Here is a 26,355-nt window from a genome sequence, read left to right on the forward strand (position 1 = left end):
TTCAATCTTTACTAATGACCTGCCACTGGCTCTGAGTAAAGCCTGTATGTATATGTATGGTGATGACTCAACACTGTACACACCAGCTACCACAGCAAGTGAAATCACTGCAACACTTAACAAAGAGCTGCAGTCAGTTTCAGAATGGGTGGCAAGAAATAAGTTAGTACTAAATATTTCATGAACTAAAAGCATTGCATTTGGAACAAATCATTCACTAAACCCTAAACCTCATCTACATCTTGTAATGAGTAATGTGGAAATTGAGCAAGTTGAGGAGCAACCAGACAATGCACTTAACACATTTATGAAATTGCATATTCCAGTTACCAATAAGCTTGCACCCATTAAGAAAATGATTGTAAAAACTGTTAAATCCCCGTGGCTTGATGAAAATTACTGAGGATGATAGCGGACAATATTGCCATTTCTATTTGCCATCTCTTCAATCTAAGCCTACAGGAAAGTGTGTGCCCTGGAGGGAACAAAAAGTAATTCCGCTACCCAAGAATAGCAAAGCACCCTTTACTGGCTCAAACAGCCGACCAATCAGCCTGTTACCAACCCTTAGTAAACTGTTGGCCAGATACAATGCTATTTTCAGCACACGTATAGGGAAGGGCATTCAACGTGTACTACACTTACACAAATGACTGATGATTGGCTGAGAGAAATTGATTATAAAAAGATTGTGGGGGCTGTTTTGTTAGACTTTACATCCCCTGCTATATTGTGGATCGAGAGTTATTTGTCTAACAGAACACATTTAATGGAAGCCTCTCCAACATAATCCAGGTAGAGTCATGCATTCCCCAGGGCAGCTGTTTAGGCCCCTTCCTTTTTTCAATCTTTACTAATGACCTGCGACTGGCTCTGAGTAAAGCCTGTATGTCTATGTATGGTGATGACTCAACACTGTACACACCAGCTACCACAGCAAGTGAAATCACTGCAACACTTAACAAAGAGCTGCAGTCAGTTTCAGAATGGGTGGCAATAAATAAGTTAGTACTACATATTTCATGAACTAAAAGCATTGCATTTGGAACAAATCATTCACTAAACCCTAAACCTCATCTACATCTTGTAATGAGTAATGTGGAAATTGAGCAAGTTGAGGAGATTAAACTGCTTGGAGTAACCCTGGATTGTAAACTGTCATGGTCAAAACATATTAATGCAACAGTAGCTAAGATGGGGAGATGTTTGTCCAAAATAAAGCGTTGCTCTGCCTTCTTAACAACGCTATCAACAAGGCAGGTCCTACAGGCCCTAGTTTTGTCGCACCTGGACTACTGTTCAGTCGTGTGGTCAGGTGCCACAAAGAGGGACTTAGGAAAATTACAATTGTCCCAGAACAGGGCAGCACGGCTGGCCCTTAAATGTACACAGAGAGCTAACATTAATAATATGCATGTAAATCTCTCCTGGCTCAAAGTAGAGGAGCGATTGACTTCATCACCACTTGTATTTGTGAGAAGTATTGACATTTTGAATGCACCAAGCCGTCTGTTTAACCTACTAGCACACAGCTCAGACCCCCATGCATACCCCACAAGACATACCACCAGAGGTCTCTTCACAGTCCCCTAGTCCAGAACAGACTATGGGAGGCGCACAGTACTACATAGAGCCATGACTACATGGAACTCTTATTCCACATCAAGTAGCTCATTCAGGCAGTAAAATTTGATTACAGAACAAAATAAAAAAAACACCTTATGGAACAGCGGGGACTGTGAAGGGAGAAAACACACACAGGCACAGACACATGCATACACACACACATACAGTGGGGAGAATCAATCAAACAGACTCCAACCTCTCCACAATGGCCAAGACCAGAGAGCTGTGTAAGGACATCAGGGATACAATTGTAGACCTGCACAAGGCTGGGATGGGCTACAGGACAATAGGCAAGCAGCTTGGTGACAAGGCAACAACTGTTGGCACAATTATTAGAAAAATGGAAGATGTTCAAGATGACGGTCAATCACTCTCGGTCTGGGGCTCCGTGCAAGATCTCACCTCGTGGGGCATCAATGATCATGAGGAAGGTGAGGGATCAGCCCAGAACTACATGGCAGGACCTGGTCAATGACCTGAAGAGAGCTGGGACCACAGTCTCAAAGAAAACCATTAGTAACACACTCCGTCATGGATTAAAATCCTGCAGCGCACGCAAGGTCCCCCTGCTCAAGCCAGCGCATGTCCAGGCCCGTCTGAAGTTTGCCAATGACCATCTGGATGATCCAGAGGAGGAATGGGAGAAGGTAATGTGGTCTGATGAGACAAAAATAGACCTTTTTGGTCTAAACTCCACTCGCCGTGTTTGGAGGAAGAAGAAGGATGAGTACAACCCCAAGAACACCATCCCAACCGTGAAGCATGGAGGTGGAAACATCCTTCTTTGGGGATGCTTTTCTGCAAAGGGGACAGGACGACTGCACCATATTGAGGGGAGGATGGATGGGGCCATGTATCGCGAGATCTTGGCCAAAAACCTCAAGTTCCTGGAGTGGCCTAGCCAGTCTCCAGACCTGAACCCAATAGAAAATCTTCGGAGGGAGCTGAAAGTCCGTATTGCCCAGCGACAGCCCCGAAACCTGAAGGATCTGGAGAAGGTCTGTATGGAGGAGTGGGCCAAAATCCCTGCTGCAGTGTGTGCAAACCTGGTCAAGACCTACAGGAAACGTATGATCTCTGTAATTGCAAACAAAGGTTTCTGTACCAAATATTACATTCAGCTTTTCTGATGTATCAAATACTTATGTCATGCAATAAAATTCAAATTAATTTTCTTAAAAATCATACAATGTGATTTTCTGGATTTTTGTTTTAGATTCCGTCTCTCACAGTTGAAGTGTACCTATGATAAAAATTACAGACCTCTATATGCTTTGTAAGTAGGAAAACCTGCAAAATCGGCAGTGTATCAAATACTTGTTCTCCCCACTGTACATATTTTTACATTACATTTTAGTCATTTAGCAGACGCTCTTAACCAGAGCGACTTACAGGAGCAATTAGGGTCAAGTGCCTTGCTCAAGGGCACATTAACGTCATTTAGCAGACGCTCTTAGCCAGAGCGACTCACAAATTGGTACGTTCACCCTATAGCCAGTGGGATAACCACTTTACAATTTGGGGGGGGGGTTAGAAGGATTACTTTATCCTATCCCAGGTATTCCTTAAAGAGGTGGGGTTTCAAATGTCTCCGGAAGGTGGTGAGTGACTCCGCTGTCCTGGCGTCGTGAGGGAGCTTGTTCCACCATTGGGGTGCCAGAGCAGCGAACAGTTTTGACTGGGCTGAGGGGGAGCTATGCTTCCACAGAGGAAGGGGAGCCAGCAGGCCAGAGGTGGATGAACGCAATGCCCTCGTTTGGGTGTAGGGACTGATCAGAGCCTGAAGGTACAGAGGTGCCGTTCCCCTCACTGCTCCATAGGCAAGCACCATGGTCTTGTAGCGGATGCGAGCTTCAACTGGAAGCCAGTGGAGTGTGCGGAGGAGGGGGGTGACGTGAGAGAACTTGGGAAGGTTGAACACCAGACAGGCTGCGGCATTCTGGATGAGTTGTAGGGGTTTAATGGCACAGGCAGGGAGGCCAGCCAACAGCGAGTTGCAGTAGTCCAGACGGGAGATGACAAGTGCCTGGATTAGGACCTGTGCCGCTTCTTGTGTAAGGCAGGGTCGTACTCTCCGAATGTTGTAGAGCATGAACCTGCAGGAGCGGGTCACCGCCTTGATGTTGGCGGAGAACGACAGGGTGTTGTCCAGGGTCACGCCTAGGCTCTTCGCACTCTGGGAGGAGGACACGGCGGAGTTGTCAACCGTGATGGCGAGATCATGGAACGGGCAGTCCTTCCCCGGGAGGAAGAGCAGCTCCGTCTTGCCAGGGTTCAGCTTGAGGTGGTGATCCGTCATCCATACTGATATGTCTGCCAGACATGCAGAGATGCGATTCGCCACCTGGTTATCAGAAGGGGGAAAGGAGAAGATTAGTTGTGTATCGTCAGCGTAGCAATGATATGAAAGGCCATGTGAGGATATGACAGAGCCAAGTGACTTGGTGTATAGGGAGAAAAGGAGAGGGCCTAGAACTGAGCCCTGGGGGACACCAGTGGTGAGAGCGCGTGGTGCGGAGACAGCTTCTCGCCACGCCACTTGGTAGGAGCGACCGGTCAGGTAGGACGCAATCCAGGAGTGAGCCGCGCCGGAGATGCCCAGCTCGGAGAGGGTGGAGAGGAGGATCTGATGGTTCACAGTATCAAAGGCAGCAGACAGGTCTAGAAGGACAAGAGCAGAGGAGAGAGAGTTAGCTTTAGCAGTGCGGAGAGTCTCCGTGACACAGAGAAGAGCAGTCTCAGTTGAATGACCAGTCCTGAAACCTGATTGGTTTGGATCAAGAAGGTCATTCTGAGAGAGATAGCAAGAGAGTTGGCTAAAGACGGCACGCTCAATAGTTTTGGAAAGAAAAGAAAGAAGGGATACTGGTCTGTAGTTGTTGACATCAGTGGGGTCGAGTGTTGGTTTTTTGAGAAGGGGAGCAACTCTCGCTCTCTTGAAGATGGAAGGGACATGACCAGCGGTCAAGGATGAGTTGATCAGCGAGGTGAGGTAGGGGAGAAGGTCACCGGAGATGGTCTGGAGAAGAGAGGAGGGGATGGGGTCAAGCGGGCAGGTTGTTGGGCGGCCTGCAGTCACAAGTCGCAGGATTTTATCTGGAGAGAGAGGGGAGAAAGAAGTCAGAGCATAGGGTAGGGCAGTGTGAGCAGGACCAACAGTGTCATTAGACTTAACAAACGAGGATCGGATGTCGTCAACCTTCTTTTCAAAGTGGTTGACGAAGTCATCCACAGAGAGAGGAGGGGGGGGAGGATTCAGGAGGGAGGAAAATGTGGCAAAGAGCTTCCTAGGGTTAGAGGCAGATGCTTGGAATTTAGAGTGGTAGAAGGTGGCCTTAGCAGCAGAAACAGATGAAGAAAATGTAGAGAGGAGGGAGTGAAAAGAAGCCAGGTCGGCAGGGAGTTTAGTTTTCTTCCATTTCCGCTCCGCTGCCCGGAGCTCTGTTCTGTGAGCTCGCAATGAGTCATCAAGCCACGGAGCTGGAGGGGAGGGCCGAGCCGGCCGGGAGGATAGGGGACACAGAGAGTCAAAGGATGCAGAAAGGGAGGAGAGGAGGGTTGAGGAGGCAGAATCAGGAGATTGGAGGGAGAAGGATTGAGCAGAGGGAAGAGATGATAGGATGGAAGAGGAGAGAGTAGTGGGAGAGAGAGAGCGAAGGTTGCGGCGGCGCATTACCATCTGTGTAGGGGCAGAGTGAGTAGTGTGGGAGGAGAGCGAGAGAGAAAAGGAAACAAAGTAGTGGTCAGAGACTTGGAGGGGAGTTGCAGTGAGATTAGTAGAGGAGCAGCATCTAGTGAAGATGAGGTCAAGCGTATTGCCTGCCTTGTGAGTAGGGGGGACGGTGAGAGGGTGAGGTCAAAAGAGGAGAGGAGTGGAAAGAAGGAGGCAGAGAGAAATGAGTCAAATGTGGACATAGGGAGGTTGAAATCCCCCAAAACTGTGAGGGGTGAGCCATCCTCAGGGAAGGAACTTATCAAGGCGTCAAGCTCATTGATGAACTCTCCAAGGGAACCTGGAGGGCGATAGATGACAAGGATATTAAGCTTAAATGGGCTAGTGACTGTGACAGCATGGAATTCAAATGAGGAGATAGACAGATGGGTTAGGGGAAAAATTGAGAATGTCCACTTGGGAGAGATGAGGATTCCTGTACCACCACCCCTCTGACCAGATGCTCTCGGGGTATGTGAGAACACATGGTCAGACGAGGAGAGAGCAGTAGGAGTAGCAGTGTTTTCAGTGGTGATCCATGTTTCCGTCAGCGCCAGGAAGTCGAGGGACTGGAGGTTGGCATAGGCTGGGATGAAGTCAGCTTTGTTGGCAGCAGAACGGCAGTTCCAGAGGCTGCCTGCGACCTGGAACTCCACGTGGGTGGTGCGTGCAGGGACCACCAGGTTAGAGAGGCAGCAGCCACGCGGTGTGGTGCGTTTGTGTAGCCTGTGCAGAGAGGAGAGAACAGGGATAGGCAGAGGCATAGTTGACAGGCTGTAGCAAATGGCTACAAAAATGCAGAGGAGATCAGAATGAAATGAGCTGAGCATCTGGGAGCGGAGAGAGCAGGACCTCCCTCACCAAAACTTCTACCTCAGAAACTAAAATTATTTCACTGAACCACCCGAACAAAAACTCTCCCAACTTCCACCTTTAGAAATCAGAATTGTTGTGAACCACAGCGGTTCAATGTTTAAAGGAATAGACTCAACCCACTTTATTCAACTATGACACCATAGCTAACTAGCAAGCTAGCATCCAGTAACAATAACACACCGTATAGCACCAACACTTGGTCACAACAAACCACCAATAGTGTGATAACACACTAAACAGATCATTCGTGTCTGTGTCAAGTTCCTTTCATGACACAGCAATGATTAGACATTGGCTAGCTAGGACAAGTATATTGTATTTAGCTACTACCGTACAGTTAAGCTGGTAGTAGCTAATCCAGCTAGCAATGGCCACTGTGTTGACTTTGTTTGAAGAACGGCTAGCTGGCTAGCTTCGTGCTACACCCGGCACACAATGGCTATTGTGTTGACTCTAACTCAGTTCGAAAAACGGCTAGGTAGCTCGCTTCGTGCTACAGCCGGCACTGCCAGGACACAGTAACTACCCACAACAACCCACGATGCTTAGCTATGACGCCGTAGCTAACCTGCAAGCTAGCATCCATTAACACACAATTTAGCATCAATACTTGGTTACGACAAACTGCCAAGAGTGTGTTAGCACACTAAACAGATAATTCAAGTCCGTGTCTAGTTCCTTTCATAACGCATAACGCAGCAAAAATTAAACGTTGGCTAGGACTACATTAACATTTGGAAACAGCTCTCCAGCGTTGCTAATCGATACCAGTAGCTACCCGCTAGCTAGCTAGCCTCGTGCTTTGATACTAACCTACAATTACCTACGGAAACCTACAATAACAACAATACTAACCTATAATAAATACAATACCTAACTACAGCTAACTACCTACCTACGTTGGCTAGGACTACATTAACATTTGGAAACAGCTCTCCAGCGTTGCTAATCGATACCAGTAGCAACCCGCTAGCTAGCTAGCCTCGTGCTTCGATACTAACCTACAATTACCTACGGAAACCTACAATAACAACAATACTAACCTATAATAAATACAATACCTAACTACAGCTAACTACCTACCTACGATCTAAAACATGGTTAAGCTTTACTCAACACCATATGAGAAGCTTACCTCCTGCTTACCTCCAGCTAGAGAAAAACACGACCTCTCCCGACATCCTTGCACTTAGTGAGGATGATAACATATGCACTATACACACACATACACATGGATTTTGTGTTGTAGGTATGTGGTAGTAGAGTAGTGGCCTGAAGGCATACACTTAATGTGTTGTGAAATGTATTGTAATGTTTAAAAATGTGTATATAACTGCCTTAATTTTTACTGGACCCCAGGAAGAGTAGCTGCTGCCTTGGCAGGAACTAATGGGGATCCTTAATAAATACAAATATTCTTCCCAATGTGATTAATGAATAATAGCGAGGGAGGGAGGGAGGGAGGGAGGGAGAAAGAGGGAGGGAGGGAGGGAGGGAGGGAGGGAGGGAGGGAGGTTGATGTTGTTTCATTTGTTTCTTCTCACTTTTGTTTATTGTTTATTTCACTTGCTTTGGCAATATAAACATATGTTTCCCATGCCAATAAAGCCCCTTTGAATTGAATTGAAAGAGAAAGAGAGAGAGAGAGAGATTGCATGTACTTTACTATGTACCTAGTCAGCAGTCATAGAGCCTCTAACTCAGCTCTAGCCATCATTAAGGAAATAATGAATGTGTTCAATAATGTATTATGTCTTGATTGAAAGACCACAGCTTCTTTAGGTATTTCACCACTCCCCCACCATCACACACACACACACACACATGCATGCACCCACTCACGCACATACACACATACCCTTCCCGACCCTGCCCTGGCTCAATGCGGTAGTGATCTCATACCTCAACACCTCTTAGAATTAACCACTCAGTTTTAGGTACCCATCACCCACCCTCCCACCACACATTACATACAGTAGAACCCTGCTTCTCGCAGCAGAAACAGAATCCTGCAGCAATAGGAAATATGAATTCTTTTGTGGATTATAATTAATGGACATTTTTGTAGGGTTTGATGTATTTTTCATTATGGTAAATCAAGTCTGACATTTTAAATAGGAAATTACAAACTCTAGAAGCCTTATTAAACCTTGAATAGACTACAATTTGAGATTGGGTCCTCGGGGAGGGGGTAAGGGAGGCTCATATCAGGTCATTTTCAATAGGGAAAACGAAAATCTGTCTTTGAAAATCTGCCTTCTTATTGGACAAGTTTATGTAGTGCCTTTCCATTTCACTTTGTTTTATCCCAGTGTGGATAAAGCTCCCTAGTAACCCGGTCTCAGTGTGGATAAAGCCCCCTAGTAAACCAGTCCCAGTGTGGATAAAGCTCCCTAGTAAACTAGTGTGGATAAAGCTCCCTAGTAAACCAGTCCCAGTGTGGATTAAGTTCCCTAGTAAACTAGTGTGGATAAAGCTCCCTAGTAAACCAGTCCCAGTGTGGATTAAGTTCCCTAGTAAACTAGTGTGGATAAAGCTCCCTAGTAAACCTGGCCCAGTGTGGATAAAGCTCCTTAGTAAACCTGGCCCAGTGTGGATAGATCTCCCTAGTAAACCTGGCCCAGTGTGGATAAAGCTCCTTAGTAAACCTGGCCCAGTGTGGATAGATCTCCCTAGTAAACCTGGCCCAGTGTGGATAAAGCTCCTTAGTAAACCTGGCCCAGTGTGGATAGATCTCCCTAGTAAACCTGGCCCAGTGTGGATAAAGCTCCTTAGTAAACCTGGCCCAGTGTGGATAAATCTCTCTAGTAAACCTGGCCCAGTGTGGATAAAGCTCCCTAGTAACCCGGTCCCAGTGTGGATAAAGCTCCCTAGTAAACCTGGCCAAAGTGTGGATAAAGCTCCCTAGTAAACAGGTCCTAGTGTGGATAAAGCTTGAATGCTGTTAGTCTGACAGGTCTGATGCTTTGCTAAGGAAGAGTAGAGTAAGTACAACTAGTCGTGATAGGGGGAGTTCTAGAAGCTGTGTGCATTGTACATGCATCTATGTCTATAGGATCCGTCTATATGATCCTAGAAGTTCAGAGAAAAATGAGAACAGTGAAGGTTAATGGACTGAGGCCTCCAGCCAAACATTTCAATTATTCACTAGGTGTAGTTTCTTACACTACTGTGCAGACAGATAAGAGAAGGAGAAGTTGTGCTCCCTCCATTTATGTACAGTGAGGGAAAAAAGTATTTGATCCCCTGCTGATTTTGTACGTTTGCCCACTGACAAAGAAATGATCAGTCTATAATTTTAATGGTAGTTTTATTTGAACAGTGAGAGACAGAATAACAACAACAAAATCCAGAAAAACGCATGTCAAAAATGTTATAAATTGATTTGCATTTTAATGAGGGAAATAAGTATTTGACCCCCTCTCAATCAGAAAGATTTCTGGCTCCCAGGTGTCTTTTATACAGGTAACAAGCTGAGATTAGGCGCACTCCCTTTAAGAGTGTGCTCCTAATCTCAGCTCGTTACCTGTATAAAAGACACCTGTCCACAGAAGCAATCAATCAATCAGATTCCAAACTCTCCACCATGACCAAGACCAAAGAGCTCTCCAAGGATGTCAGGGACAAGATTGTAGACCTACACAAGGCTGGAATGGGCTACAAGACCATCGCCAAGCAGCTTGGTGAGAAGGTGACAACAGTTGGTGCGATTATTCGCAAATGGAAGAAACACAAAATAACTGTCAATCTCCCTCGGCCTGGGGCTCCATGCAAGATCTCACCTCGTGGAGTTGCAATGATCATGAGAACGGTGAGGAATCAGCCCAGAACTACACGGGAGGATCTTGTCAATGATTTCAAGGCAGCTGGGACCATAGTCACCAAGAAAACAATTGGTAACACACTACGCCGTGAAGGACTGAAATCCTGCAGCGTCCGCAAGGTCCCCCTGCTCAAGAAAGCACATATACAGGCCCGTCTGAAGTTTGCCAATGAACATCTGAATGATTCAGAGGAGAACTGGGTGAAAGTGTTGTGGTCAGATTAGACCAAAACCGAGCTATTTGGCATCAATTCAACTCGCCATGTTTGGAGGAGGAGGAATGCTGCCTATGACCCTAAGAACGCCATCCCCACCATCAAACATGGAGGTGGAAACATTATGCTTTGGGGGTGTTTTTCTGCTAAGGGGACAGGACAACTTCACCGCATCAAAGGGACGATGGACGGCGCCATGTACCGTCAAATCTTGGGTGAGAACCTCCTTCCCTCAGCCAGGGCATTGAAAATGGGTCGTGGATGGGTATTCCGGCATGACAATGACCCAAAACACACGGCCAAGGCAACAAAGGAGTGGCTCAAGAAGAAGCACATTAAGGTCCTGGAGTGGCCTAGCCAGTCTCCAGACCTTAATCCCATAGAAAATCTGTGGAGGGAGCTGAAGGTTCAATTTGCCAAACGTCAGCCTCGAAACCTTAATGACTTGGAGAAGATCTGCAAAGAGGAGTGGGACAAAATCCCTCCTGAGATGTGTGCAAACCTGGTGGCCAACTACAAGAAACGTCTGACCTCTGTGATTGCCAACAAGGATTTTGCCCTAAGTACTAAGTCATGTTTTGCAGAGGGGTCAAATACTTATTTCCCTCGTTAAAATGCAATCAATTTATAACATTTTTGACATGCGTTTTTCTGGATTTTTGTTGTTGTTATTCTGTCTCTCACTGTTCAAATAAACCTACCATTAAAATTATAGACTAATCATGTCATGAGCCCTCTCACTCCACCGGGTTACCACCTTAATTTGCTTCCACTCTGCTCACCTCCCTCTCTCTACTCAGCCTAACTAGCTCCACCTGTCCCTGCTCTGCTCGGCTCTAATTACTCTGCCAGCTGCGCTGCATTACCCACTAACCTCTCCCAGTATTTAAGGCCCTGTCTTTCAGCTCTCCGGTGTCAGATCGTCTGCAAAGCTCACACCCGGAACCTGTTTGCTCGCGCTTCTGGCTCACCCTGGTTTTGTGACCCCGGACCTGCCTGTTTTTGGATACTCTTCTGCCTCAGGAGATCCAGGCCTGCTTCTGCCATTACGACTCCTGACTACTCTTCAATCCCGGTAACTCTGACCAGCCTTCTGCCTTGCTACTACGTATTTTGGATTTCCCTTGAACTGTACTGCTGCCTGGTTTCATTCCGCCCTGTTGTGTCTGTGTCTCCCCCCAGGACTTCTGGACCACCCACCACCGGCTTCATAGGACGCATCGCTGCCACTGGGGGGCACAGACCCAGCGCATTGGACGGGATCCCTGTTACCCCTGGAGCCTTCATTCACTCCCTACTTCCCTTTTCCCTTAAGTTTAATAAACTTTCTGGTGTGACGCAATTGTGGTCCTCTGGTCGTCTGTCTGAACCGTGACAGTACGATCTGACCATTATGGACTCAGCGCACACTTTCCCCGACATGGAAACCGATGAGCATGAGCAGCAGTTCCAGCAGCAGCAACAACAACTCGCCATGATCATTCAACTCCTCACCAACCTTACCCCAGCCAGTCTGCCCACCAGCCCAGCCCCCGAGTTACCTGCCCCGGTCATTGCAGCCGCTGCTCCGGAACCCAAGATTGGAAACCCCGAGCGGTTCAACGGCGATTCAACCCAGGTCCGGCCATTCCTGACTAGCTGCCGACTTCAGTTCTCCTTGCAGCCAAGGACCTTCGCCACGGAGGGGGCTAAAGTTGGGTATGCCATCACTCACCTGACGGGCCGAGCTCGACTCTGGGGAACAGCAGAGTTCGAACGTCAAACCCCCCGCATGTGCAACCTTCGACCTGTTTGCTGAGGAGATGCTGAAGGTGTTTGACCTGGATTCACCCACCGCAGAGGCGTCTCGTGAACTGTTCAGTATTCGACAAGGCAGACGTACAGTCGCAGACCATTCCATCGACTTCCGAACCCTGGCTAGACGAAGTTCTTGGAACACACCATCGTTGGTGGACGCGTTCTTCCATAGTTTGGCTGACTATATCAAGGACGAGTTGGTCTCCCATGAACTGCCTTCCACTCTTGATGAAGCCATCGCACTGACTGTCAGGATCGACAGAAGGATACAGACCCGTAGTCGTGAGAGGGGGGCGCCAAGGTCCACCTACTACCGGCATTCGGAGAGATCCGACTGGGCTCCTGTCATCTACTGCCACTCACCCAGGTCAGCTTGATCAGTCTGAGCCTATGGAGATTGGGCGAGCCTCCTCACTCCTGCAGAGCGCCAGCGCCGCTTCACCTCAAACCTCTGCCTCTATTGTGGAGGTGATGGACATCGTGTGGTAACCTGCCCTTTAAAGGGCCGAAGCTCACCGGGCGTAGGGGGAGTCCGGTTGAGTTCAATGACCATCCAGTCCTCCGACCGCAAACCCCTGCTGCAAGTTCACCTCCGCCTCTCTGACTCAACTCACACCCTGGCTGCTCTGGTGGATTCTGGCGCCCGAAGCCAACATAATGGACATCAAGCTGGCACGCCAACTGGGACTGGAGAACCTCCGTTTGACACCTCCTATTCCTGCCCGGGCACTGGACGGACACTTACTCGGATCGGTCACTCATGTCACGGCCCCGGTCTCGATGGGTCTGTCCGGAAACCATCAAGAAACTATCCAGTTTCACCTGCTCCCCTCTCCAGGCCAACCCCTCATCCTGGGTTACCCATGGCTCCGCCCGGCACAACCCTCAGCTCGACTGGGTGACCGGGGTGATCAGGGAGTGGGGAGAGGACTGCCACCGAACCTGCCTGCTTGCTGCCGCACTACCCCCTCGGCCAGTACCTACTAACTCCGCTCCTGACCTCTCCAATGTCCCAGAATGCTACCATGGTCTCAGAGAGGTGTTTAACAAAGCAAGAGCCACATCTCTGCCCCCTCACCGACCGTACGACTGTGCCATCGACCTCCTCCCTGGAACAGCTCCTCCAAGGGGGTCGTCTTTATTCGTTGTCTGCTCCTGAAAGAAAGTCCATGGAGGACTACATCAATGGCTCTCTGTCCGCAGGATTAATCCGTTCATCTTCATCTCCTGCTGGTGCTGGCTTCTTCTTTGTGGGGAAGAAGGACGGATCTCTTCGCCCTGCATCGACTACAGGGGACTCAACGACATCACAGTGAAAACCGTTACCCTCTGCCTCTGCTCACCTCTGCTTTTGAGTTGCTCCAGGGAGCCACTGTTTTTACCAAGTTGGATCTCAGAAACGCTTACCACCTAGTGCGGATCCGGGAGGGAGATGAATGGAAAACCGCATTCAATACACCAACAGGCCACTACGAGTATCTGGTTATGCCTTTTGGCCTCACCAATGCTCCTGCTGTGTTCCAGGCTCTAGTGAATGATGTACTGCGGGACATGTTAAACAAGTTTGTCTTCGTTTACCTGGATGACATCTTAATTTACTCCAGAAACCTGTCTGAACACACCCGCCATGTCCAGCAAGTCCTTCATCGTCTTCTGGAGAATTCCCTCTACGCCAAGGCAGAGAAATGTGAGTTTCACGTCAAGACAGTGGCCTTCCTGGGGTACATAGTGGCAGAAGGAAGTATCCAAATGGATCCTGCCAAAGTATCAGCAGTCACTTCATGGCCAGTTCCGGAGAACAGAAAGAAGCTGCAACAGTTTCTGGGGTTTGCTAACTTCTATAGGAAGTTTATCCGGAACTACAGTACCGTTGCTGCCCCTCTCACTGCTCTAACCAGCACCAAGCAACCCTTCACCTGGACCCCAGCAGCCGACAAAGCCTTCAGTACCCTCAAGGTGAGGTTCACCTCCGCTCCCATCCTCCAGATGCCTGATGTGGACCGGCAATTCATTGTGGAGGTGGACGCCTCGGATGTGGGAGTTGGTGCTGTGATTTCTCAGTGGGCTGCGGAGGATAGGAAGCTCCATCCCTGTGCCTTTTTCTCACGTCGGTTGTCCCCCTCTGAGTGCAATTACGACATAGGGAACCGTGAGCTGCTGGCTGTGAAACTTGCCTTGGAGGAGTGGCGTCACTGGCTGGAGGGGTCCACCATTCCATTTCTCGTTTGGACCGATCATAAGAACTTGGAGTACATCCGCACGGCCAAACGGTTGAACTCCAGGCAGTCCCGCTGGGCCCTGTTCTTCACCAGGTTTAATTTCACTCTGTCATACCGGCCTGGATCACGCAACACCAAGCCAGACGCCCTCTCCCGTCAATTCCAGAAGGATGACACCCCCTCCAAGGACCCTGTGTCGATTCTGCCAAGTCCCTGCATCGTTGCAGCTCTGACCTGGGCTGTTGAGGAACAGGTGCTGGAGGCTCTCCGTAACCAGCCAGGTCCCAGCACTTGCCCAGCTGACCGCCTTTTTGTCCCCGAAGACCTGAGGTCCCAGGTCATTCAGTGGGGACATGACTCCCGCCTAGCTTGTCACCCTGGCTCCACCCGCACTTACAACCTGCTCGCCCAGAGGTTCTGGTGGCCCTCTCTGAGGAAGGATGTACGGGAATTCGTCCAAGCCTGCCCCATCTGCAACCAACACAAGTCGTCCTGCCAGCCCCCAGCCGGATTGCTGCAGCCCCTGCCTGTGCCCAGACGTCCCTGGTCTCACATCGCCCTTGACTTTGTCACGGGGCTGCCCCCCTTCAAGTGGCATGACCGTCATTCTCACCATCGTTGACCGTTTCAGCAAGATGGCACACTTCATTCCCCTCCCCAAGCTCCCAACCGCCAAGGAGACCGCCCAGGTGGTCCTGGAACACGTCTTCCGGATCCACGGACTGCCAAGGGATGTTGTTTCTGACCGTGGTCCACAATTCTCCTCCGCTTTTGGAAGGAGTTCTGTCACCTGCTGGGAGCCACAGTCAGTCTGACTTCCGGATTCCATCCCCAATCCAATGGGCAGTCAGAGCGGGCTAATCAGGAGCTCGAGAAGGCACTGCGATGCATGACTTCACGCAACCCCCACTCCTGGTCGCAGCAATTGACATGGGTGGAGTACGCACACAATTCTCTGACCTGCTCTGCCATCGGTATGTCCCCTTTCCAATGTGTTTATGGATACCAGCCTCCTCTATTTGCCAGCCAGGAGGAGGAGGTTACTTGCCCATCGGCACTTGCTTTTGCCCGTCGATGTCGCCGCACCTGGTCACAAGCCCGAGCCACACTCCTCAGGTCCGTTGCCAGCTACACTACCGGGGCCAACCGTCGGAGAATTCCTGCTCCCACCTACCATGTTGGTCAAAGGGTGTGGTTGTCATCGAAGAACCTGCCACTCAGGGTGGAGTCGCAGAAGCTGGCACCTCGGTTCATTGGCCCATTCCCTATCATAAGAGTGATTAGCCCAACTGCTGTCCGGCTCCAACTGCCTAATTCCCTGAGGGTGCACCCCACTTTCCATGTGTCTAAGATTAAGCCCATCCATGAGAGTCCGCTGGTCCCTGCTGCGCCTGGTCCTCCTCCTCCACGGCTCAGCCGATGGTGGTCTGGTTTACACCGTCCGCCGCCTGCTTCGGTCCAGACGGAGGGGTAGGGGTCTCCAGTACCTCATTGACTGGGAGGGCTATGGACCTGAGGAAAGGACCTGGGTGCCAGCTAGTCGGATTGTGGATAGGACTCTCATCACCGCTTTCCACCAACGGCATCCTGATCAACCTGCAATCCGTAGGGGCCGCCCCAGAGGGGTCCCTAACCGTCCGGCCCGCTCGGCTTCCTGTCCTGTGCCTGATCCTGTCTCGGGACCTGTCCCATCTCCCCGACCACGGCCCTCCGGCTTCCTCCGAGGATGAGGACGTTCACTGGACCGTTCGGAGGAGTTCTAGCCCTCCTCCGGCTCCCTCCTCCGCCCCGGCGTGGTGTTGCTCTTGGGACTTCTGGGGCCGTCCCTTGGGGGTTCTGTCATGAGCCCTCTCACTCCACCGGGTTACCACCTTAATTTGCTTCCACTCTGCTCACCTCCCTCTCTCTACTCAGCCTAACTAGCTCCACCTGTCCCTGCTCTGCTCGGCTCTAATTACTCTGCCAGCTGCGCTGCATTACCCACTAACCTCTCCCAGTATTTAAGGCCCTGTCTTTCAGCTCTCCGGTGTCAGATCGTCTGCAAAGCTCACACCCGAACCTGTTTGCTCGCGCTTCTGGCTCACCCTGGTTTTGTGACCCCGGACCTGCCTGTTTTTTGGATACTCTTCTGCCTCAGGAGATCCAGGCCTGCTTCTGCCATTACGACTCCTGACTACTCTTCAATCCCGGTAACTCTGACCAGCCTTCTGCCTTGCTACTACGTATTTTGGATTTCCCTTGAACTGTACTGCTGCCTGGTTTCATTCCGCCCTGTTGTGTCTGTGTCTCCCCCCCCCCAGGACTTCTGGACCACCCACCACCGGCTTCATAGGACGCATCGCTGCCACTGGGGGGGGCACAGACCCAGCGCATTGGACGGGATCCCTGTTACCCCTGGAGCCTTCATTCACTCCCTACTTCCCTTTTCCCTTAAGTTTAATAAACTTTCTGGTGTGACGCAATTGTGGTCCTCTGGTCGTCTGTCTGAACCGTGACAAATCATGTCTTTGTCAGTGGGCAAACGTACAAAATCAGCAGGGGATCAAATACTTTTTTCCCCTCACTGTAAATGGCTGTGTTCATGGCCTTCTTCTATTTAATCATCTGACTTCACTTATCCTAGGTTTGATTCTGGAGTGCCAGATGTGCAGGGTTTTACGCTTTTGGGACTATTCCATTGGTTCCATGCAAAGCTCATTCAAGCACAGCTAAACTATTTGAAAGGAAACAAATACTACTTGAACCCAGGTCTGGCTACAGAACATACCATCAGACAGAGCCGTCACTCAGATCAGATCAACTGTCACAGCTGGACGGGAGTTCTGCTACAAGCTTGACCTTCTAATCATAGGCCTCCCTCCAGTGTGTGTGTGTGTGTGTGTGTGTGTGTGTGTGTGTGTGTGTGTGTGTATGTGTCCTGCCAGGGGCCCACTACGACCCACATGTAATTTCCTTCTCTGTCTGTCTGGGAGGATGACAGCTTTGTCAGAAGCAGACAAGAGATGCACTGTCTGCATCCCAAATGGCACCCTATTCCCTATAAAGGGCCCATGGGGCTCTGGTCGAAAGTCAAAAGTAGTGCACTACATAGTGAATAGGGTGCCATTTGGGACGATAGTTGATACTCTGTCCTTCTCCTCCTCCTCCTCTCTGTGGCTAACAGTGTTGGTGGTTTGGAACTTGTTCAGCCCATTGAACCCATCTGGCCACAGTGAAAGCTGAGAGCCTAGGTGATTGGATGGGATTGGAAAACTAATTTTGTCCCTCCATACCAGATCCAGTTGAAATAGCATTTACTGAACACTCCTGAGCCCTGCTGTCATTGGCCTGTCTGAGCTATTAGATTGGCAGGCCATTGGGGAGATAGAGGAGAGGTAAACAGTGTTTGTTTGTGGAGTTCCTGAATGAGTTGCCTGGTGTGTGTGTGTGTGTGTGTGTGTGTGTGTGTGTGTGTGTGTGTGTGTGTGTGTGTGTGAGTGTGTGTGTCTGCCCCTGTGCTATCATATGTCTTGATAAGCGGTCAGAGCAGGAGTTAGTGGTTTGGTTAGTGAACACCCAAAGGTCTGTGGATCTCTGTTCTCAGCTGGGTCCAGGAGAATACACTGTAGACTGGGAACTAATTCTACTGTATGTTCGTGAAAGAAAACAGCAAGACAGATTGGGACGCACTTTGGGGGAGTTTTTAGAGACCGTCCTCCTCAGTGCAGTTTGGTTCCTGAATATGGAGGATTCACAGAGAAAAGACGAAAGGTGGAAGTCCCATTATAATGCATGGTCATGTCAACACTACATGTAATGAGCACATGACAGAGCTTTTATCTCTGTTTCTCCGTCTTGTTTTGTAGTGGCATCCCTGGGAAGAAATGTGGCACCATCATCCTTTCAGTCGAGGAGCTGGGGAACTGCAGAGTAAGTACAGAATATTTAACTGTCACCTTTTTCATTTAATTCCTTTTGCCTTTTCTTGTACAGTCAATCAACACCATGCAAATAGTGTACAACATAATGCTTTTAAAATGACTCAGTGTTCAATATTGGAGAAGATCAATTCATTGTCAAGACATAAGATCATAAACCTCTACTAAATGTGCTAGCTAAGCCATAGAGAATAACCAGAGTCTATTAGTGATAGTTTGAGCCATAGGAAGATTGTATCCATATGTACTGTGAATGTCAGACCCATATACTGCATAAAAAAAATAAAAAATAACTATGTTTTAAATGAGAAGTAGGCATTGGTCTGAAGCCGAAAAAGAAAGGAAATTCACAGGAGCACCAGAATGACTACTCCACCCATGCTCTACCAAGGTTTTCCAGCACACAGCTTTGACCTACTACAGTAGCTATATTGGTCTATTGTACTTCAAACAATGTGTATGCAGGTTGCTTACGATTCAAACCTTCTCAAATCTTCCTTTGCTTGTAGCTTTGCTTGTATCTTGCCTCTCATCCGACTGGTGTTAGCTAGCTACTAGCGCTGTTGCTGCGCGACCCAAGTGCTTTGGTCCAGTTTTAGAACTGTCAGAAATGCTACACAAAAGGTAGCACATCGTACAGAAACGAGCACGACAGTGCAGTAATATCTAACAAGTAATATGCCGTTATTAATGCTGCTGTGTCCATTATTAATGCTGCTGTGTCCATTAATAATGCTGCTGTGTCCATTAATAATGCTGCTGTGTCCATTATTAATGCTGCTGTGTCCATTAATAATGCTGCTGTGTCCATTAATAATGCTGCTGTGTCCATTAATAATGCTGCTGTGTCCATTAATAATGCTGCTGTGTCCATTAATAATGCTGCTGTATCCGTTAATTATGCTGCTGTGTCCATTATTAATGCTGCTGTGTCCATTATTAATGCTGCTGTGTCCATTAATAATGCTGCTGTGTCCGTTAATAATGCTGCTGTGGCCATTAATGATTCTCATTGGCTTTCTCTCTGTGGCTCTAAATGAGGCCAGTAAAAAAGAACATTACAGCATTACAGCCCTGCTAGAGGAGCAAGGGGGAGAGGGGGAAGAGGGGGAAGAGGGGGAGAGAGGGGGAAGAGAGGAGCAAGGAGGAGAGGGGGAAGAGAGGAGCAAGGGGGAGAGGGGGAAGAGAGGGAAGAGGGGGAGAGAGGGGGAAGAGAGGAGCAAGGGGGAGAGGGGGAAGAGAGGAGCAAGGAGGAGAGGGGGAAGAGAGGAGCAAGGGGGAGAGGGGGAAGAGAGGGAAGAGGGGGAGAGAGGGGGGAAGAGAGGAGCAAGGGGGAGAGGGGGAAGAGGGGGAAGATGGGAGCAAGGAGGAGAGGGGGAAGAGAGGAGCAAGGGGGAGAGGGGGAAGAGAGGAGCAAGGGGGAGAGGGGGAAGAGAGGGAAGAGGGGGAGAGGGGGAAGAGAGGAGCAAGGAGGAGAGGGGGAAGAGAGGAGCAAGGGGGAGAGGGGGAAGAGAGGGAAGAGGGGGAGAGAGGGGGAAGAGAGGAGCAAGGGGGAGAGGGGGAAGAGAGGAGCAAGGGGGAGAGGGGGAAGAGAGGGAAGAGGGGGAGAGAGGGGGAAGAGAGGAGCAAGGAGGAGAGGGGGGAAGAGAGGAGCAAGGGGGAGAGGGGGGAAGAGAGGGAAGAGGGGGAGAGAGGGGGAAGAGAGGAGCAAGGGGGAGAGGGGGGAAGAGAGGAGCAAGGAGGAGAGGGGGAAGAGAGGAGCAAGGGGGAGAGGGGGAAGAGAGGGAAGAGGGGGAGAGAGGGGGAAGAGAGGAGCAAGGGGAGAGGGGGAAGAGAGGAGCAAGGGGGAGAGGGGGAAGAGAGGGAAGAGGGGGAGAGAGGGGGAAGAGAGGAGCAAGGGGGAGAGGGGAAGAGAGGAGCAAGGGGAGAGGGGTAGAGGGGGAAGAGGGGGAGAGAGGGAGAGAGGGAAGAGGGGGAAGAGGGAGAGGAGGGGGGAAGAGAGGGAAGAGGGGGAAGATGGGGAGAGAGGGGGAAGAGAGGAGCAAGGGGGAGAGGGGGAAGAGAGGAGCAAGGGGAGAGGGGGGAAGAGAGGAGCAAGGGGGAGAGGGGGAAGAGAGGGAAGAGGGGAGAGAGGGGGGAAGAGAGGAGCAAGGAGGAGAGGGGGAAGAGAGGAGCAAGGGGGAGAGGGGGAAGAGAGGGAAGAGGGGGAGAGAGGGGGAAGAGAGGAGCAAGGGGGAGAGAGGGGAAGAGAGGAGCAAGGAGGAGAGGGGGAAGAGAGGAGCAAGGGGAAGAGGGGAAGAGAGGGAAGAGGGGGGAGAGAGGGGAAGAGAGGAGCAAGGGGGAGAGGGGGAAGAGAGGAGCAAGGGGGAGAGGGGGAAGAGAGGGAAGAGGGGGAGAGAGGGGGAAGAGAGGAGCAAGGGGGAGAGGGGGAAGAGAGGAGCAAGGGGGAGAGGGGTAGAGGGGGAAGAGGGGGAGAGAGGGAGAGAGGGAAGAGGGGGAAGAGGGAGAGGAGGGGGAAGAGAGGGAAGAGAGGGAAGAGGGGGAAGAGAGGAGTAAGGGGGAGAGGGGGAAGAGGGGGAAGATGGGGAAGAGAGGGAAGAGGGGCAAGAGGAGGAAGAGGGGGAAGAGAGGGAAGAGAGGAGCAAGGAATACATAACCATTTTAGCATTTGTCATAAAGTGTTCTCAGAGTAAATTACGAATAGAAGAATGCAAAATACATTAGGTTTACAGACATACAGTTTTCAAAAGCCAATGCATGATGTACTGCCCCAATCTATCTCCCTGAACATGTAGGCAGTCGCTAGCTAAAGAGGTAGAGCACTTTCTAGGTGTCTCCGAGCACGCTGTTCTTCATACATAATCGCTAAAAAGATTATGTTTGAACCATTAATATTAACAAGACAGCCTCAAGCGCAAATAACCCATGTCCTTCAACCACGTTCACATGTTTCATGACTGACAGTACAGATGGGCTAGTACACACACAGCTCGAAATCTAGACGTAATGTTCTGGCTTACATTATCAGGTTAAGATAATCATCATCTCCATAAAATAATCAAATAGTCCGACACATTCCCCTCTGTGACTGATGTGTTGTGGTCCAACAGTGTGCTAGAGTACTTCAGTGTGTGTGTGTGTGTGTGTGTGTGTGTGTGTGTGTGTGTGTGTGTGTGTGTTTTCCCCAGTCCTTCAGGGGTCTGTGTGAGTCACCAGGTACATTAGATCTATGATGATGAAGAGTTAGCCTCATCACCACAAAGCACCACTTATACAGCAGGTTTCTAATATAAATGCAAATTATAATTATCTTCACTCACAAGAGATCATCTCCCCACTGTTTCAGAGTCGATAAGAGACACAATGGTCTGGAAAAGCAGGCACGACTGATACCTAACCTACATTGAGTACATAGACTTGAACTATGAAAAAGAAATACCCCTGTAAAAGTGTTTAAAGTGTAAGAAAAAATACATATTATAGTCGAAGAATAGAATGTCTGTGGGAATCCTATTGTCAAAGGAACTCCCAGGGTTGTGAATTCTAACAAGTTTAAAGCTGCCTGGTGGTTCGGTATCACGTCTATCCGTCTGGATTTTGTTTACCACATCACAGGCCACCGGTGAGCAACAAATTGAGTGAGGCAGCTGAGGAGTTTCTCCAGGAGTGACATTATTACACCACTTGGTGTGTTGAAGTCAAACCTGAGATGGATGGGGATTCTGAAACACAACATCAGGGACTAAATAAAGTTTGTTGACAGAGAGGGAGGAGGGGGGAGATGGAGAGAGTGAAGGGGGGAGAGAGTGCAGGGAGAGAGAGAGAGAGAGAGAGAGAGAGAGAGAGGGGTGTGGAGAAAATGGCTGCCGTTTTACAGCCCTCTAACCAATTGTACTATTATGTGTTTTTTTTCACGTTATTTGTAATTTATTCTGTACATAATGTTTCTGCCACCGTCTCTTATGACCAAAAAGAGCTTCTGGATATCAGGACAGCGATTACTCACCTCATATTGGACGAAGATTTTTCTTCAACGAGTCGGACGCGAGGATATTCTACAGACACCCGACAAGGCCCAAATCCCCGTAATTCGCATGAGAAAGAGACGGAGATATCGTTGAGGTAGGTCGGGGTGCCTTGTAAGGATCCGACGGCGAGCGAGTAAACTGCCTCTTCCATCAATCCTATTAGCCAATGTTCAATCATTTGAAAACAAATTGGATGACCTAAGACTAAGGTTATCCTACCAACGGGACATTAAAAACGGAAATATCTTATGTTTCACCGAGTCATGCCTGAACGACGACATGGATAACATACAGCTAGCGGGCTATACGCTACATCAGCAGGATAGAACGGCTGACTCCGGTAAGACAAGGGGTGGCGGTCTGTATATATTTGTAAACAACAGCTGGTGCACAAAATCTAATACTAAGGAAGTCTCAAGGTTTTGCTCGCCTGAGGTAGAGTATCTCATAATAAACTGTAGACCACACTATTTACCAAGAGAGTTTTAATCTATATTTTTTGTAGCTGTCTATCTACCACCACAAACCGATTCTGGCACTAAGATTCCACTCAATGAGCTGTATAAGGCCATAAGCAAACAGGAAAACGCTCATCCAGAGGCAGCGCTCATAGTGGCCGGGGACTTTAATGCAGGGAAACTTAAATCCGTTCTACCTAATTTCTATCAGCATGTTAAATGTGCAACCAGAGGAAAAAAAACTCTAGACCACCTTTACTCCATACACAGATGCAGACAAAGCTCTCCCTCGCCCTCCATTTGGCAAATCTGACCATTACTCTATCCTCCTTATTCCTGCTTATAAGCAAAAACTAAAGCAGGAAGCACCAGTGACTCGTCAATAAAAAAGTGGTCAAATGACGCAGATGCTAAGCTACAGGACTGTTTTGCTAGCACAGACTGGAATATGTTCCAGGATTCTTCAGATAGCATTGAGGAGTACACCACATCAGTCACTGGCTTCATCAACAAGTGCATCGATGACGTCGTCCCCACAGTGACCGTAAGTACATACCCCAACCAGAAGCCATGGATTACAGGCAACATCCGCACTGAGCTAAAGGGTAGAGCTGCCGCTTTCAAGGAGTGGGACTCTAACCCGGAAGCTTATAAGAAATCCCGCTATGCCCTCCGACGAACCATCAAACAGGCAAAGAGTCAATACAGGACTAAGATTGAATCGTACTACACCGGCTCTGATGCTCGTCGGATGTGGCAGGGCTTGAAAACTATTACAGATTACAAAGGGAAGCACAGCCGCGAACTGCCCAGTGACACAAGCCTACCAGACGAGCTAAATCACTTCTACGCTCGCTTCGAGGCAAGCAACACTGAAGCATGCATGAGAGCACCAGCTGTTCCGGATGACTATGTGATCACGCTCTCTGCAGCCGATGTGAGTAAGGCTTTTAAGCAGGTCAACATTCACAAGGCCGTAGGGCCAGACGGATTACCAGGACGTGTACTCCGAGCATGTGCTGACCAACTGGCAAGTGTCTTCACTGACATTTTCAACATGTCCCTGACTGAGTCTGTAATACCAACATGTTTCAAGCAGACCACCATAGTCCCTGTGCCCTAGGACACAAAGATAACCTGCCTAAATGACTACCAGCCCGTAGCACTCACGTCTGTAGCCATGAAGTGCTTTGAAAGGCTGGTCATGGCTCACATCAACACCATTATCCCAGAAACCCTAGACCCACTCCAATTTGCATACCGCCCCAACAGATCCACAGATGATGCAATCTCTATTGCACTCCACACTGCCCTTTCCCATCTGGACAAGAGGAACACCTACGTGACAATGCTATTCATTGACTACAGCTCAGCGTTCAACACCATAGTGCCCTCAAATCTCATCACAAAGCTAAGGATCCTGGGACTAAACACCTCCCTCTGCAACTGGATCCTGGACTTCCTGACGGGCCGCCCCCAGGTGGTAAGGGTAGGTAACAACACGTCTGCCACGCTGATCCTCAACACGGGGGCCCCTCAGGGGTGCGTGCTCAGTCCCCTCCTGTACTCCCTGTTCACCCATGACTGCATGGCCAGGCACGACTCCAACACCATCCTTAAGTTTTCCGAAGACACAACAGTGGTAGGCCTGATCACCGACAACGATGAGACAGCCTATAGGGTGGAGGTCAGAGACCTGGCCGTGTGGTGCCAGAATAACAACCTCTCCCTCAACATGATCAAGACAAAGGAGATGATTGTGGACTACAGGGGAAAAAAAGAGGACTGAGCACACCCCCATTCTCATTGACAGGGCTGTAGTGGAACAGGTTGAGAGCCACATCACCAACGACCTATCATGGTCCAAACACACCAAGACAGTCGTGAAGAGGGAACAACAAAATCTATTCCCTCTCAGGAGACTGAAAAGATTTGGCATGGGTCCTCAGATCCTCAAAAGGTTATATAGCTGCACCATCGAGAGCATCCTGACTGGTTGCATCACCGCCTGGTATGGCAACTGCTCGGCATTCCGACCGCAAGGCACTACAGAGGGTAGTGCGTACGACCCAGTACATCACTGGGGCCAAGCTTCCTGCCATACAAGACCTCTATACCAGGCGGTGTCAGAGGAAGGCCCTAAAAATTGTCAAAGACTCAAGCCACCCTAGTCATAGACTGTTCTCTCTGCTACCGCATGGCAAGCGATTCCGGAGCGCCAAGTCTAGGTCCAAAAGGCTTCTCAACAGCTTCTAACCCCAACCCATAAGACTCCTGAACAGCTAATCATGGCTACCCGGACTATCTGCACTGCCCCCACATTGACTCTGTACCAGTACCCCCTGTATATAACCTCCCTACTGTTATTTTATTTTACTGCTGCTCTTTAATTAACACTTTTTTCTTTTACATTTTTCTTTTTTTTTTAAACTGCATTGTTGGTTAAGGGCTTGTAAGTAAGCATTTCACTGTAATGTCTACACCTGCTGTATTCGGCGCATGTGGCAAATACATTTTGATTTGATTTGATTTGATAGAGAGAGAAAGGCAGCGAGAGAGAGAGAGAGAGAGAGAGAGAGAGAGAGAGAGAGAGAGAGAGAGAGAGAGAGAGAGAGAGAGAGAGAGAGAGAGAGAGAGAGAGAGAGAGAGAGAGAGGGAGAGAGAAGAGGGAGAGAGAAGAAGAGAGAGGGAGGGGGGAGACAGAGAGAAGGGAAGAGACTGCAGGGAGTGAGGGAGAGCGAGAGAGAGCGAGAGGGGGGGAGACAGAGAGAGGGGTCGAAGAAAGAGAGAGAGAGCGAGAGCGAGAGAGAGAGAGAGAGAGAGAGGGGGGGGAAAGAGACTGAGAGAGGGGTTGAAGAAAGAGAGAGTCACAGAGAGAGAGAGTTATTTGAGCTCTGGGTAACATTAGACAGAGAGAGTTAGTAGAGATCTGGTTAGTATTGGACAGAGAGTTAGTAGATCTCTGGTTAGTATTGGACAGAGAGTTAGTAGATCTCTGGGAAACATTAGACAGAGAGAGTTAGTAGATCTCTGGTTAGTATTGGACAGAGAGTTAGTAGATCTCTGGTTAGTATTGGACAGAGAGTTAGTAGATCTCTGGTTAGTATTGGACAGAGAGTTAGTAGATCTCTGGGAAACATTAGACAGAGAGAGTTAGTAGATCTCTGGTTAGTATTGGACAGAGAGTTAGTAGATCTCTGGGAAACATTAGACAGAGAGAGTTAGTAGATCTCTGGTTAGTATTGGACAGAGAGTTAGTAGATCTCTGGGTAATATTAGACAGAGAGTTAGTAGATCTCTGGTTAGTATTGGACAGAGAGTTAGTAGATCTCTGGTTAGTATTGGACAGAGAGTTAGTAGAGATCTGGGTAATATTAGACAGAGAGTTAGTAGATCTCTGGTTAGTATTGGACAGAGAGTTAGTAGAGATCTGTGTAATATTAGACAGAGAGTTAGTAGATCTCTGGTTAGTATTGGACAGAGAGTTAGTAGATCTACTTAATGTATCTTCTGAGGAGAGGCTGCCTGCTACTTAATGTAATAAATGTCACACTATCTCATCCTCACACTGTATTACTCTGTGGGCTCAGTCACCTGTCACCATGGAAACTAAGCTTCAGGCTGTGCCAAATGGTCCCCTATTAGCTATATAGTGGACTATAAAGGGAAGTGAACCCTATGGGT

General features: G+C 49.1%; 1 protein-coding gene across 2 annotated transcripts in view; it reads left to right on the plus strand.

Moving 5' to 3' along the window:
* LOC121537348 (copine-5-like) overlaps positions 1-26,355 on the plus strand; it is a 199,091-nt gene that overhangs the window by 93,388 nt on the left and 79,348 nt on the right. For both annotated transcript variants that reach the window (XM_041845000.2, XM_041845001.2), the window contains one exon: positions 18,114-18,177. In XM_041845000.2, coding sequence (XP_041700934.1) covers positions 18,114-18,177 — 64 coding nt within the window. The remainder of the gene's footprint in view (positions 1-18,113; positions 18,178-26,355) is intronic.

This window comes from Coregonus clupeaformis, chromosome 24, assembly GCF_020615455.1.
Source record: "Coregonus clupeaformis isolate EN_2021a chromosome 24, ASM2061545v1, whole genome shotgun sequence".
NCBI lineage: Eukaryota > Metazoa > Chordata > Actinopteri > Salmoniformes > Salmonidae > Coregonus > Coregonus clupeaformis.